This window comes from Oryctolagus cuniculus, chromosome 19 (assembly GCF_051225735.1).
Source record: "Oryctolagus cuniculus isolate XC-2025 breed Fujian yellow rabbit chromosome 19, ASM5122573v1, whole genome shotgun sequence".
NCBI lineage: Eukaryota > Metazoa > Chordata > Mammalia > Lagomorpha > Leporidae > Oryctolagus > Oryctolagus cuniculus.
In genome coordinates this window covers 62,980,990-62,993,019 of record NC_142885.1, presented here as the reverse complement: position 1 = coordinate 62,993,019, position 12,030 = coordinate 62,980,990, and the positions used below count along the sequence as shown (strand labels likewise).

General features: G+C 50.4%; 1 protein-coding gene across 9 annotated transcripts in view; it reads left to right on the top strand.

Moving 5' to 3' along the window:
- CLEC16A (C-type lectin domain containing 16A) overlaps positions 1-12,030 on the top strand; it is a 207,076-nt gene that overhangs the window by 52,754 nt on the left and 142,292 nt on the right. For all 9 annotated transcript variants that reach the window (XM_051847431.3, XM_051847430.3, XM_070065000.2 and 6 more), the window contains exon 10: positions 5,717-5,948. In XM_051847431.3, the coding sequence (XP_051703391.1) occupies positions 5,717-5,948 (232 nt within the window). The remainder of the gene's footprint in view (positions 1-5,716; positions 5,949-12,030) is intronic.

The following is a 12,030-nucleotide window of genomic DNA, read 5'->3' as shown; positions in this document are numbered from 1 at the left end:
AAAGGTCCAGCCACAAAGCTCAGGGTCCCACTAAGTTTTCTACTTAGGTATCTGCTGAGCTACTGCAGTGGGCAGGGGCCCTCCTACTCCAGCCCCCCCCCCCCCCCCCAGCTACTGGCAAAGCCTGAACTTGTGGCGTTTGGGAAACGAGGGGCTTGTCTCTATCATGCTTTCCTCTTGGACATGCACTGTGCTCTTTCTCTATGAGAAGAAACACCCAGAGGCCTTTGGGTTTTCAGCACGTTTATTTATTTAAGATTGAGAGTTACAGACAGAGACAAAGAGAAAGGTCTTCCATGCACACTGGTTCACTCTCCAAAATGTTTGGCCACAGTGGCCGGAGCTGAGCTGATCCAGAGCCAGGAGCCAGGAGCCCCCTCCTGGGCTCCCCTGCAGGTGCAGGGGGAGAGCTCTTGGGCTGTCTTCCATCGCCTTCCCAGGCCACAGGCAGAGAGCTGGATCGGAAGAGGAGTAGTCGGATATACACCGGCACCCAAATGGGATGCCCTCGCCTCAGGCGGAGGCTCAGCCCACTGCGCCACAGCGCTGGCCCCAGCGTTTGGATGTTTGGCTCTGAAATGGGCTTCCCCACTCTGTTTAGTTTCATTGAGCTTGCTCTTTAACTTTGCCAAGTCAGCTCCTGAGAGTGTTAGGCGGTGTTTCCCCCTCCCTCCGTTCTTTCCTCCTTTCACTTTGTTCCATCTTTCACTTCTGATATGCAACAGTGCACGTATTCATCCCGCAGCGCGGGCTTAGTGGGCAGCCTGCTGGGCCCCTGCCCTGGGCTCCGCAGTGCGGTGCTGCGGGCACAGTGTGGGGGAGATGGACAGGGACGCGCATCCTGGCCACCCTCAGCTGGAATGGCCGGAATTGTGCAGTGGGAGGCTGGCAGCCTGAAGGTTTGACTGGAGAACAGGAACGGTCCTGTGGCTGCCATTTCCCAGCCAGGTTCTCCCAGCTTCTCCATAATGCCTGGGATTCTGATGTTAGCATCAAGAAAAAAGGCAGATGTCTTAAGTAAAAAAGAATCAAAAGACAAAAATGGTCTGTAACCCAATGTCCAGACCTCTGTTGAATTTTTTTTTAAAGTTAATACATGGGTGGGGCTAGCACCCTGGCGCAGCAGGTTAATCCTTTGCCTGCGGCGCTGGAATCCCATATGGGTGCTGGTTCTAGTCCCGGCTGCCCCCCTTCCAATCCAGCTCTCTGCTGTGGCCTGGGAAGGCAGTAGAGGATGGCCCAAGTCCTTGGGACCCTGTACCTGTGTGGGAGACCGGGAGGAAGCACCTGGCTCCTGGCTTCAGATTGGTGCAGCTCCAGCTGTTGCAGCCATCTGGGGAGTGAACCAATGGAAGGAAGACCTCTCTCTCTCTCTCTCTGTCTGTCTGTCTCTCTCTCTCTCTGTAACTCTACCTCTTAAATAAATAAATAAAATCTTAAAAAAAAATAAAGTTAATACATGGGGGGCTGGTACTGTGGTATAGTAGGCTAAGCATCTCCTGCAGCCCTGGCATCCTGTGTGGGCACCAGGTCATATCCTGGCTACTCCACTTCTGATCCAGCTCCCACTTGAAGGCTTGGGAAAGCAGTAGAAGATGGCCCAAATGCTTGGACCCTGCACCTGCATGGGACACCCAGAAGAAGCTCCTGGCTTCGGATTGGCCTAGCTCCAGTAGTTGCAGCCATTTTGGGGAGTGAACCAGTGGATGGGAGATCTCTCTCTGTCTCCCCCTCTGTTATTCTGCCTTTCAAGCGAATAAATAAATCTTTTTTTTAAAGTTAATATGTATGCATGATTAGACATTTCAAACCAATTGGAAAAGTACAAAATAATAAATACACATACTTGTGTGCACACAAGTGCCTGGGCCTGCTTTCTTTCCCCAAAGATGAGATGCTAAAACATACATGTGCATTTTTCCAGGAAAAGTTGACTTCATACCACCACGTGTAGCCTTTGAAAAGCTTTACCTGAAAGGCCCTGTGGTATGCTTGGTTCTTGCTTTTCCATCCTGGTGGTTGTTTTTATATCCATATATCTAGGAATATGAAGGTCAAAGGCTTTTTTTTTTTTTAAAGACTTTTATATTTTTTTGAAAGTCAGAGTTACACAGAGAAGGAGAGGCAGAGAGAGAGAGAGAGATCGATCTTCCATATGCTGGTTCACTCCCCAATTGGCCACATAGGCTGGAGCTGCACTGATTCAAAGCCAGGAGCCAGGAGCTTCTTCCAGGACTCCCACATGGGTGCAGGGGCCCAAGCACTTGGGCCATCTTCCATTGCTTTCTGAGGCCATTAGCAGAAAGCTGGATCAGAAGAGGAGCAGCTGGGACTGGAACCGGTGCCTGTTGTGGGATGCTGGCACTGCAGACGGTGGCTTTACCTGCTACGCCATAGCACCGGCCCCGAGGCTTTTTAACATCTCTGTGGAATCCCACTGTATGGACTGATGGCCCCTGATTACCTAACCACTCCCCTGTCAATGGACATTTAGGTTATTTCCAGCTACTTACTGGATGGTTGCATTTTAAATGTTTGAAATTTCCCCAGTAAGCGTGTCCTTTCCCCCTCCCTATAAATGCCTGATCATTGAGAAAAGCAGATCCCTTTGGAAAATTGTTGTTGTTTTAAATCTGAGAGGCAGAGACACAGAGGGGACAGAGAGAACTCCCCTCTACTGGTTCACTCCCCAAGTGCCCACAATAGCCAGGGCTGGACCAGGGCCAAAGTCAGAAGCTGGGAACTCTATCTAGTCTCCCATGTTGATCATAAGGACCTCCCAGGGTCTGCATTAGAAGGAAGTGGGAGTTGGGAGCCACAGCGAGGAATCAAAACCAGGCCATATGATGTGGGACATGGACATCTTAACCATTAGGCTAAGCACTTGCCCCTTGGACGTTTTCTAATTCATTCCTACAGAGCTTTTCGGATGCAGGCAGGGAAAGGGAGGAAGGGAAGCAGGTGTTGGATCTGACTGTCCAGGCCCTGAAGAGCTTTGTGTCCATGTTTGGTTTTGGTTCTAGGAAGCCAGTTACCCGCTGTTTTAGACAAGGAACCTCAGGCTCAGAGGCTGGGGTCAGACCACTGTGACCTACCCTGGGCCCGAACACGTTTCACTTCCTCAGTTCTGCCAGTTGTCTTGTACATGTGAGTCCTTGTAGAGCTCAGGGAGGGGTATCTCCGTGCATCTGTGTGAATTCTAGTACCTTCTAACAAGGGGGCATTTAGCTCTCAGTTTTCTGTTTCTAAAAGCCTTAAAAAAAAAAAAAAAGAATTCATTTTCATTTTATTTGAAATGCAAAGAGAAACATAGAGTGATCTTCCATCAGCTGGGTCACCCCCCAGATGGCCGCAGCAGCTGCGTTTGGGCTGGGTCAAGGCCAGGCGCTTATAACTCCATCCAGGCCTCCCATGTAGGGGGCAGAGACCCAAGTACCTGAGCCATCACCTGCTGCCTCCCAGGGTGTGCATTAGCGGGGAGCTGGATCGGAAGACGAGAAGCTAAGACTCGAACATGGCACTCTGCTATGGGATGTGGCATGTTTCTGAAAGCCTTGATTAGTGTGGCATGCTTTAGGATTCCCTGGCGGTAGGCAGTGATGGGAGGGAGGGGGTGTTTCTGTCTTGGGACCCTCACTTCCTGGGCGTAGGTCCTTCAGCAGAGGATGGAGGGCAGCCAGGGCTGCACTTGGTCACACAGCCTCCTACGTTTGCTCTGATGGATGCTGTCTGTCACGCCCCACATCTTAGAAGTCTCCCATCTCTGGACCCTGGCTGGTTGGTGTCTGTAATCGCTATTAGGGTTTCCTACATAGTAGAATCATGTCTCAGTTTTTCTGTCGTTTTTGAATAATCTAAAGTGGGTAAATAAAAATTAATGTTTGAATTTATATGCTAATTTAGCTTTCAGTTGGGTTTTGTTTGAGCATTATTGAAATTAATCTGTGTTCTTTGAGCACATTCCACTTACTGGCAAAGTACCATGGCCCCCAGATTACAGTTGGTGGCTGCTGGGGGTGAACTCAGAAGATGGATCATCAGCATCAAGATAATGGAAAAGTTTATTTTCAGACTTTTTTAAAATGAGGAAATGATAACTGAGCATCATCCAGAGTATGGAAACAAAAACATCTCGGTCTGGATCCTGCCCCGAGCAAATGCGTTTTCTCTTGTCTTTGTTCCTTGCCATGCCTGGTCCGTTTGCATGTCTGTCCTTTGTTTTGGACTTGGGGCGAGCTTTGGTTCTGATTCTGTCTCTGCAGCTCAGGGTCCATGTGGCACTGGGGAAGTTGCTAACTCTTGGAGCCTCTCTGTTCTCAGCTGTAAAGTTTGTCATTGTTGTAAAGACTGAGGTTCCTGGGGCCGGTGCTCTGGCTCAGCGGGTGAACGCCCTGGCCTGCAGCGCCAGCATCCCATATGGGCACCAGTTCTAGTCCCAGCTGCTCCATTTCCAATCCAGCTCTCTGCTATGGCCTGGGAAAGCAGTAAGAAGATGGCCCAAGCCCTTGGGCCCCTGACCCACGTTTCATTTCATTTCATTTCCTATGCCCACTGTATAGCTTATTCTGTATACACAGCCAGTTGGAGGGAGCTGTGGCCTATGCCATGATGGATCTGGGACAAGTCCCCCCTGTTCTGTGGGTGACCTAGAGTGAGATTTTTCAGTAACAGGAGGCCCAGAAGAAGTTCCTGGGTCCTGGCTTTGGATCGGCTCAGCTCTCCCCGTTGCGGCCGATAGAGGAGTGAACCATTGGATGGAGGACCTCTCTCTCTGCCTCTCCTCTCTCTGTATAACTCTGACTTTCAAATAAATAAATACATCTTTTAAAAAGAAGACTGAGATTCTGCCGTATGGGACATGAACCGCGTGGGACACGGGGCTCCTTCATCACTCTTTGGAGTCTTTGATTTTCCAGGGATTAACTCCTTCCCTTGGGGCTGGTTAACTGTCAGTGCATTCCCGGAGCTTACCAGCTTCCCTTTCTGAAGAGAGCCACCATATGACTAAGTCTAGCATACCTGGCTCTTTGTTTTTAGTTATTCTTTAAAAAAATTTTTTTAAATTTATTTGAAAGAGATCATCTATCCACTTGTTCACTCTCCAGATGGTCACAAGAGCCAGGGCTGGGGCCAGGCTGAAGCCAGGAGCCAGGAGCACCATACTGTCCTCCCATGTGAATGGCAAGGCCCCGAGTACTTGGGCCTTACTTGGGCTTTCCCAGGTGCATGAGCACAAGGCTGTATCAGAAGCAGAGCACATGGGACCCTAACCAGCACCTGATATTGGATGCCAGCTTCGCAAGTGCAGGCTTAACTGGCTTCATCATAACACTGGTCCCTCTTTTCGTTTTTATTTTATTTGAAAGGAAAAAGCAGAGAGATGCAGACAGACACAAAGAGATTTTCCATTCACTTGCTCATTCTCCAAATGCCTACAATGCTGGGGCTCCTAGGCCAGAACCAGGAGCTTCATCTGGGTCTCCCACATGGGTGGCAGGGACCCAAGTACCTGAGCCGTCATCTGCTGCCTCTCTCAGTGTGTATTAACAGGAAGCTGGAGCTTGGCCTTGAACCAGGCAGTCCAGTATGGGATGTGAGTGTCCCAAGCAACAAATGCTGCTTAGCGATGAATTTCGTAGGCAGAAACTTGCAGTGAGCCTGATCATGTCCAGTGCAATTCCAGTGTTCATGTGTTGCTTTTGTTGGACTTCCCTAGGCCAAGCCCAGCATTCGGTGCTTCGTTAAACCCCCTGAGACACTTGAACGGTCCCTTGAGATGAACAAGCACAAGGGCAAGAGGCGGGTGCAAAAGAGACCCAATTACAAAAACGTTGGGGAGGAGGAAGACGAGGAGAAAGGGCCCACCGAGGATGCCCAGGAAGATGCCGAGAAGGCTAAAGGCACAGAGGGTGGTCCCGCAGGCGTGAAGACGAGTGGGGAGAGTGAAGGTGAGTACCCCCGTGAACACCCCCATGCCCGCCAGCCAGTGAGGCTGTGCTCTTGTCCGCCCTGACCTGCTGCCCCACGTGTGTCCAGTGGTGCTCTTTCATTTCCTATGCCCACTGTATAGCTTATTCTATATACACAGCCAGTTGGAGGGAGCTGTGGCCTATGCTATGATGGATCTGGGACAAGTCCCCCCTGTTCTGTGGGTGACCTAGAGTGAGATTTTTCAGTAACAGGAGGGCCACAGCAGTACCCACTCTGCAGTGTTACTGTGAGAATGATGTGAATCCACAGCATAAACCACTCACAATGCCTGACCCTTAGTCAAATGCTAATCAGTGTTCGTGGCTGCTGCTAGTTTTATTGTCATCATCTTTGTCCCTGTTGCTGCTGCTACTGTTCCTGATGACCTGGGATTATGATTTGTGTCCAACACAGTATGGAAAGAAAAGAGGGCCCACAGTTAGGGAAATTACTTGCTTTGCATAGATTATGTATTTTTGGAATCACATAATCAAGAGTGCTCCCTTAGATTCTTACAACAAGGTTTTTCTAAGTCTTATCTGTTTAGAGTGTGGTACACTTGTATGTGGTCATGAACATTCAGTAAACAGAATTACCCACGTCTTGTTTTGCTCTGGTCTGAGATATTTGGTTTGTGTTTTTTTTCACCTCCTCATTGAGATACTAGAAACTCCCTGAACTGGAGAGCTTTTGCTCCGGGATCAAGCAGACTTGAACTTTCCAGTTGGTTGTGTCATGGGCTGGGCTCACAGCCACACAGATGGGGTCTCTGGCTGTGGCCTCAAGGCACTAGGGTGTAGAGAGGTGATGGGGCGTGGATGCTAGGTGAAAGTGGAGCAGGGGGTTCTGGTTGCCCTGGGAGGGCCCAGCCACACCTCCTGGCTAGGCTTGGCTGTGCTGCACTCGGGCTGTGGGGAGCAGCACTTGTTGCCAGCTGGCCTTCTGGGCCTGGACTTGCCGGGGCTGCTCCGAAGCCGACTCTCCCTAGCCCACCAGCATGGCCTCTGGCGAGGCCCCAGTCCTGGACATCTGCAGCTGTAGCACAGAGCTGCCCACAGAATCAGTGAGTGTGGGTTCATTTGCCTGTGACTCTGCAGTCAGAACCCAGCCCAGCCCTGATCCCTGCTGGCCCAGTATGATTTTCTTAGCAGTATGTCAGTCAGTGACGCAATCCCATCTCAGTGCATGTGACCAGAACCTCTCTGTGCTACCACCGGGCCTCTTTGCAAGGCTGTCTCCAGTCTGCTTTACTCCTACTTAAAGTTAACAGTCAGCATGTTGGTTTTGGAATTCTCTTTTTGGTCTGGGAAACCTTTACCAACACATAGCTCTTTGGCGGGGAGGTGAGGGACAAACACAAGGTAATTCATACTTACTTCCTCATTTAGGTCATCTTGAATTTTTGTGTTAACGTAGGAGAAGTTTGTCTGCTGAAACCTTAGGTTTAGCTACCATGCAGCCACTCTGGGGGAGAAATGGGTGTCTTCCCCTTGGTGTGCACACTGTGTTCTCACCAATCTTGTTTTTGAAAGATGCTACCACTTTCATTCCAGTCCATTTAAGGGATGCTCTCTAACTAGGCTTTAGCCGTGACTAACAGCGTTCTGGACGGGGCAGCTTTGGCCCCAAAAGTGCAGTGCAGCTAAGCATCGGGTGGGCTAGTCCTAGCTCACAGGGGCTACAGACCAGCCTGGCGAGTCTGCTGTCAGTTCTGCCGGATGCGCAGCCCGGCTGCCCTGGGCAGGAGTCTAGGGGAGGACTTCCCGTCAGCTGCTCAAAGCAGATTTTCCAGGCATCTACTTGGCCAGACCGTACCAAACAGGGCTGAAGAATTTCTCCAGAGGCTTTTTTGGGACAGCTGACACTGATTTCAGAGTTTGGCCAAGCATGGCTCCCAGTGACCCCAGTGGCAGTTTTGGTTCTCTCCTAATTTCTTGAATTCATTTTTTCAAAATGTGATGGAGCTGTCATCTTCCCATACAGCCCACCATAAGCAAACGCGGTTTTCCCAGATCATCCCGATGGCCCACAGCAGTTGCATCCTGGAACCTATGCAGTCATACAGTTGATCTCCCAGTTATTTTCCTGTTTGAAGCTGTGGTCAGTCGGGTTCTGTCCTCACGCTGTATCCGTGCTGGAGGGAAACTGAGTTCCTGTCACTTGCGAGGGTGTCAGGCACCTTCCCCATTCACGCTGCAGATGTAAATGGGGAGTTGTCTAGAAGATGGGGAGATGCCTGTGGTCCTGTCTCAGCATCCAGGTGTCCCGGGTGCCTGTGGCAGTCCCCTTGAGCTCTGTACTTCAAGTTCCCCATTTGGTAGTTAGGAATATTAAAAACAACTTAATTCACACAGTCCTTTTTTTTTTTCAATGACGATATTTTAGAAGTCCAGTTCACACCAGCTTACACAAAAAAGGGTACTTGCAGTTCATGTAACTGGGGGCTTGGGTGAGGCTGGACCCAGCTGCAGCAGTGGCCAACAGCAGCAGCAGGCTCACTTCTGGCCAGCTTGGCCATGCAGTGGAAAGGGAGCTTCCCCTTGCCTGTGGCTGCAGCCTAAGTCTTGGGAGCGAGCAGCATTGAGATACAAGCTGGCGTGTAGCCATGTCCCACTCCCCATGGGGCATGTGTTGCCTTGATTGGCGAGTCTGGGTCACATGCTCCCCTCCAGTGGCTCCTCGTACAAACAGGTGCTTTTAGCGAAGCAGAGAGTGTGGATGCTGGGCCAAGAGAAACGCAGAATCCCCCCCGAACTCCTCCTCTCCCCAAATCTACATTTTCTTCCAGGTTCCCTTCACCCCTCTCAAGGCCGTCTCCTCCCTTCTGTTGAGGTGGACGTGCGGCTGTTTTCACCTCTGTCTGACTTCTTCTCTAGAAAGCTACTTTCCTTGTCCCTGCATCTGGGGCTTCACAACAGCATGGTTGTAACAGACACAGGGATGTCTAAGGAAAGATGCTGGCCCCAGCCCTCCCCGACCCCGTTTTTGTAGTGAAATCTTGACTTTAAAAGGTACAGTAAAACACACGAGTCAAGAGAGCATGTGCTCATGAGACATGGTTTTGCCATGACCCGATTTGAATGTGGCATTAGTGTGTGTTTTTCACGAGGGCAGCACCCAGAATTCACACCTCCTCCACATTTAAACCTAGATGAGGAAGTTGTGAGAAATGAATGTGTGCCCCAGGCCCATCCACTGCTGTCCCCAGTTTGCAAAGAAATTTACTCTGCCTCAGGTCCCAGTAACGGGTGACTCATTCAGAAACCAAGAAATCACAGGGCCCCTAAATTTGCAGACGTTGACTATTAAAAGGAAGCAGAGGGACGTCTCAGTCCCTGAATCCAGAAGTGCTTGCCCTTCCCAGGAAGCCCAAGCAGCCAGGGAGCAGGCTCACTTCTTCGCTTGCCCTGGTCTGAGAGGACAGCCATCGCTGTTTGGACTCATTTAAGCAGTAACTTAATAAGCAGAGCTGAGATGAGAGATTGAATGGTGGGAAATATTTGTTTGAAATGCAGAGTTTGGCGTTGCTGTTTGGCTTGTGGAGAAAGGCAAACGTTCCTTGCACAGCCTGACCTTCAGAGCCTGCTCCCTTCTTGGAGTTCCAGAAAGAACAGAGTGCAGGCAACAGGACTGACTTTGAACCTGCCGGGGCAGCTCGGATCTGAGGGACACCTGAGAGGCTGGAGCCCAGCATTGGCTTTTTGCCCCAAGTCTCCACCAGAATGGATGGAACCTGGTGTTGTTTGTGGCTCCTCTTGCAAAGCCAGAGCCAACCCGAGGCTGGCAGCATTCTGACTGGGGTGAGCCAGGGACTGACTGTACAGACTTCGGAGGTTGAGTCCTACCCTGCCCCTGTGCAGCTGTGTGACCGTCGGCAAGTCAGCACCCTCTCTGTGCTTTTCTCCTTCAGAGGGGGCTTCTAAGGGCCCAGCCCTCAGGTTGTCATACGTGAGGACATCCACACTGTGGCAAGATACGGGAGCACTGAGGAGGGGCCCGGCCAACATGAGGGCGGAGCTGTGTTTGAGTTTGGTTGGATGGACTCTGTGCTTGGGGACCTGGAGAGTGTCTGTGGGACCCACTTCTCCGTTGTTTCTGTGACTAATAAGTGGGGGTGTGCGTGTATCACCATGGGAGACATGAGCGTGTATTACCGGGGGAGATGGGCTGCTGTAGCAGGGAGATGTGGGCCTGCCAGCTTTTCACTGGGCTTAGCTGATGTAACAAGGAGGAAGACTGAAGGTGAGTTAGGACAGATCTTCTGAAGAGCAGCTTCCCGGAAAACCAGTGTGGCTCCAGAGCCTGACTGCTCAGTGCAAGATAAAGAAAACAAGGCAGGGCCCCGAAGTCCTCCGCGCACACCCGCGCCGTCTCGCCACAGCTGCTTCGCTTCTGGACATCCTGCTCAGAGCCAGCCCGTCCCGCACACTCCTTCCCGTATTCCCTAGGTAACCAGCGTGCGCTTTCCCTTGCCCTTCACCCTCCTTTGGAGGTCTTGAGCTCAGCTTCCCGCTTCTTAGCGTCTGTCCTTGCTGTGACTTCTGAAACAGGACACAGGACCACGGAGCAAATCCTTGATCTGTGAAGTCAGACCATTAGGAGGTCATGCCTGTCGTTTCTCTGAAAAGCACTTCATTTACCAAATATTGATCAGGTTAGGATGTGCATCATCCCAGGCAGGTTGATAAATTATTGCTGTTCCTTCAGAAATCTGTGTGTGAGAGAACCAGGGAAACTCAAGGGCCTGGCCAGAGTCGTCTCAGGAGGGAGCAGTCCACGTCCTTGCCCTGAGGGTCCTCAGGCTGTGGTGGCCTGCACTGGCTCCTCCCAGCACAGCTGCTGCCCGGCTCCCTGACAGATGTGGCCTTTCCTACCTTTGAAAACAGTGTGATAACATACACATAACATAGAGTCTGCCGTCATAACCATTTTTAAAAATTGTGCATAGGGAAATTGGTTTTTAAAAATATTTGAAAGGCAGAGTAAAAGTGAAAGAAGGAAAGACAGAAAAATCTTCTGTCTACCGGTCCACTCCCTGAATGGCTGCGATAGCCAGGGCTGGACCGTGCTGAAATCAGGAGCAAGGATCCCATCAGTTTTCCCACATAGATGGCAAGGTACCAGGTATCTCAGCCGTCATCGGCTGCTTTTCCAGGCACATTAACAGGAAGCTGGATCAGAAGTGGATGGGCCAGTGCTGTGCTCCAGTGTATTAAAGCCCTGGCCTGCAGTACCTGCATCCCTTATGGGTGCCGGTTCGAGTCCCAGCTGCTCCACTTCTGATCCAGTTCTTTGCCATGGCCTGGGAAAGCAGTAGAATATGGCTCAAGTGCTTGGGCCCCTGCACCCACGGGGAAGACACATAAGAAGCTCCTGGCTCCTGGCTTCAGATCAGCTCGGCTCTGACTGTCACAGACATTTGGGGAGTGAACCAGTGGATGAAAGACCTTTCTCTGTCTCTCCCTCTCACTGTCTGTAATTCTACCTGTCAAATAAATAAATAAATCTTAAAAAAAAAAAAAAAAAAAAAAAAAGAAGTGGAGCAGCCAGGACTTGAACCAGTGCTTGTGTTGCAAATGGCAGCTTATCCTGCTGTGCCACAACATTGGCCCCCAGTGTAAAGTTCAGTAGTGTTCATCCTGTTTGGAGTTGTGTAACCATCACCACCATCCCTGTCCATGACTGTCATCTTGCACAACTGAGACTCCGTACCCATTAATGGTAGCTCCCTATTTCCCCTCCCCTAGCCCCTGATACCCACGGTTTTGCCCTCCATCTCTGTGGATTTGACAGCTGCAGCAGGCACCTCATATAAGTGAAATCATACAGTTTTTTTTTAAAAATATATACATATCCAGCTTACTTCACTTAAAATAATGTCTTCAAGTTCATCCATGGTGTTGCATGGGTTAGGATTTCCTTTCTTTTTAAGGCTGAGTAATATTACACTGTATGAATGTTCTACACTTTGCTTATCCATTTGTCTAAGATTTCCAACCGTTGTGGTTGTGTCCCTGGCCTGATGTCCTTTAAGGTGAATTTCCCCTCCGGGACGCGATC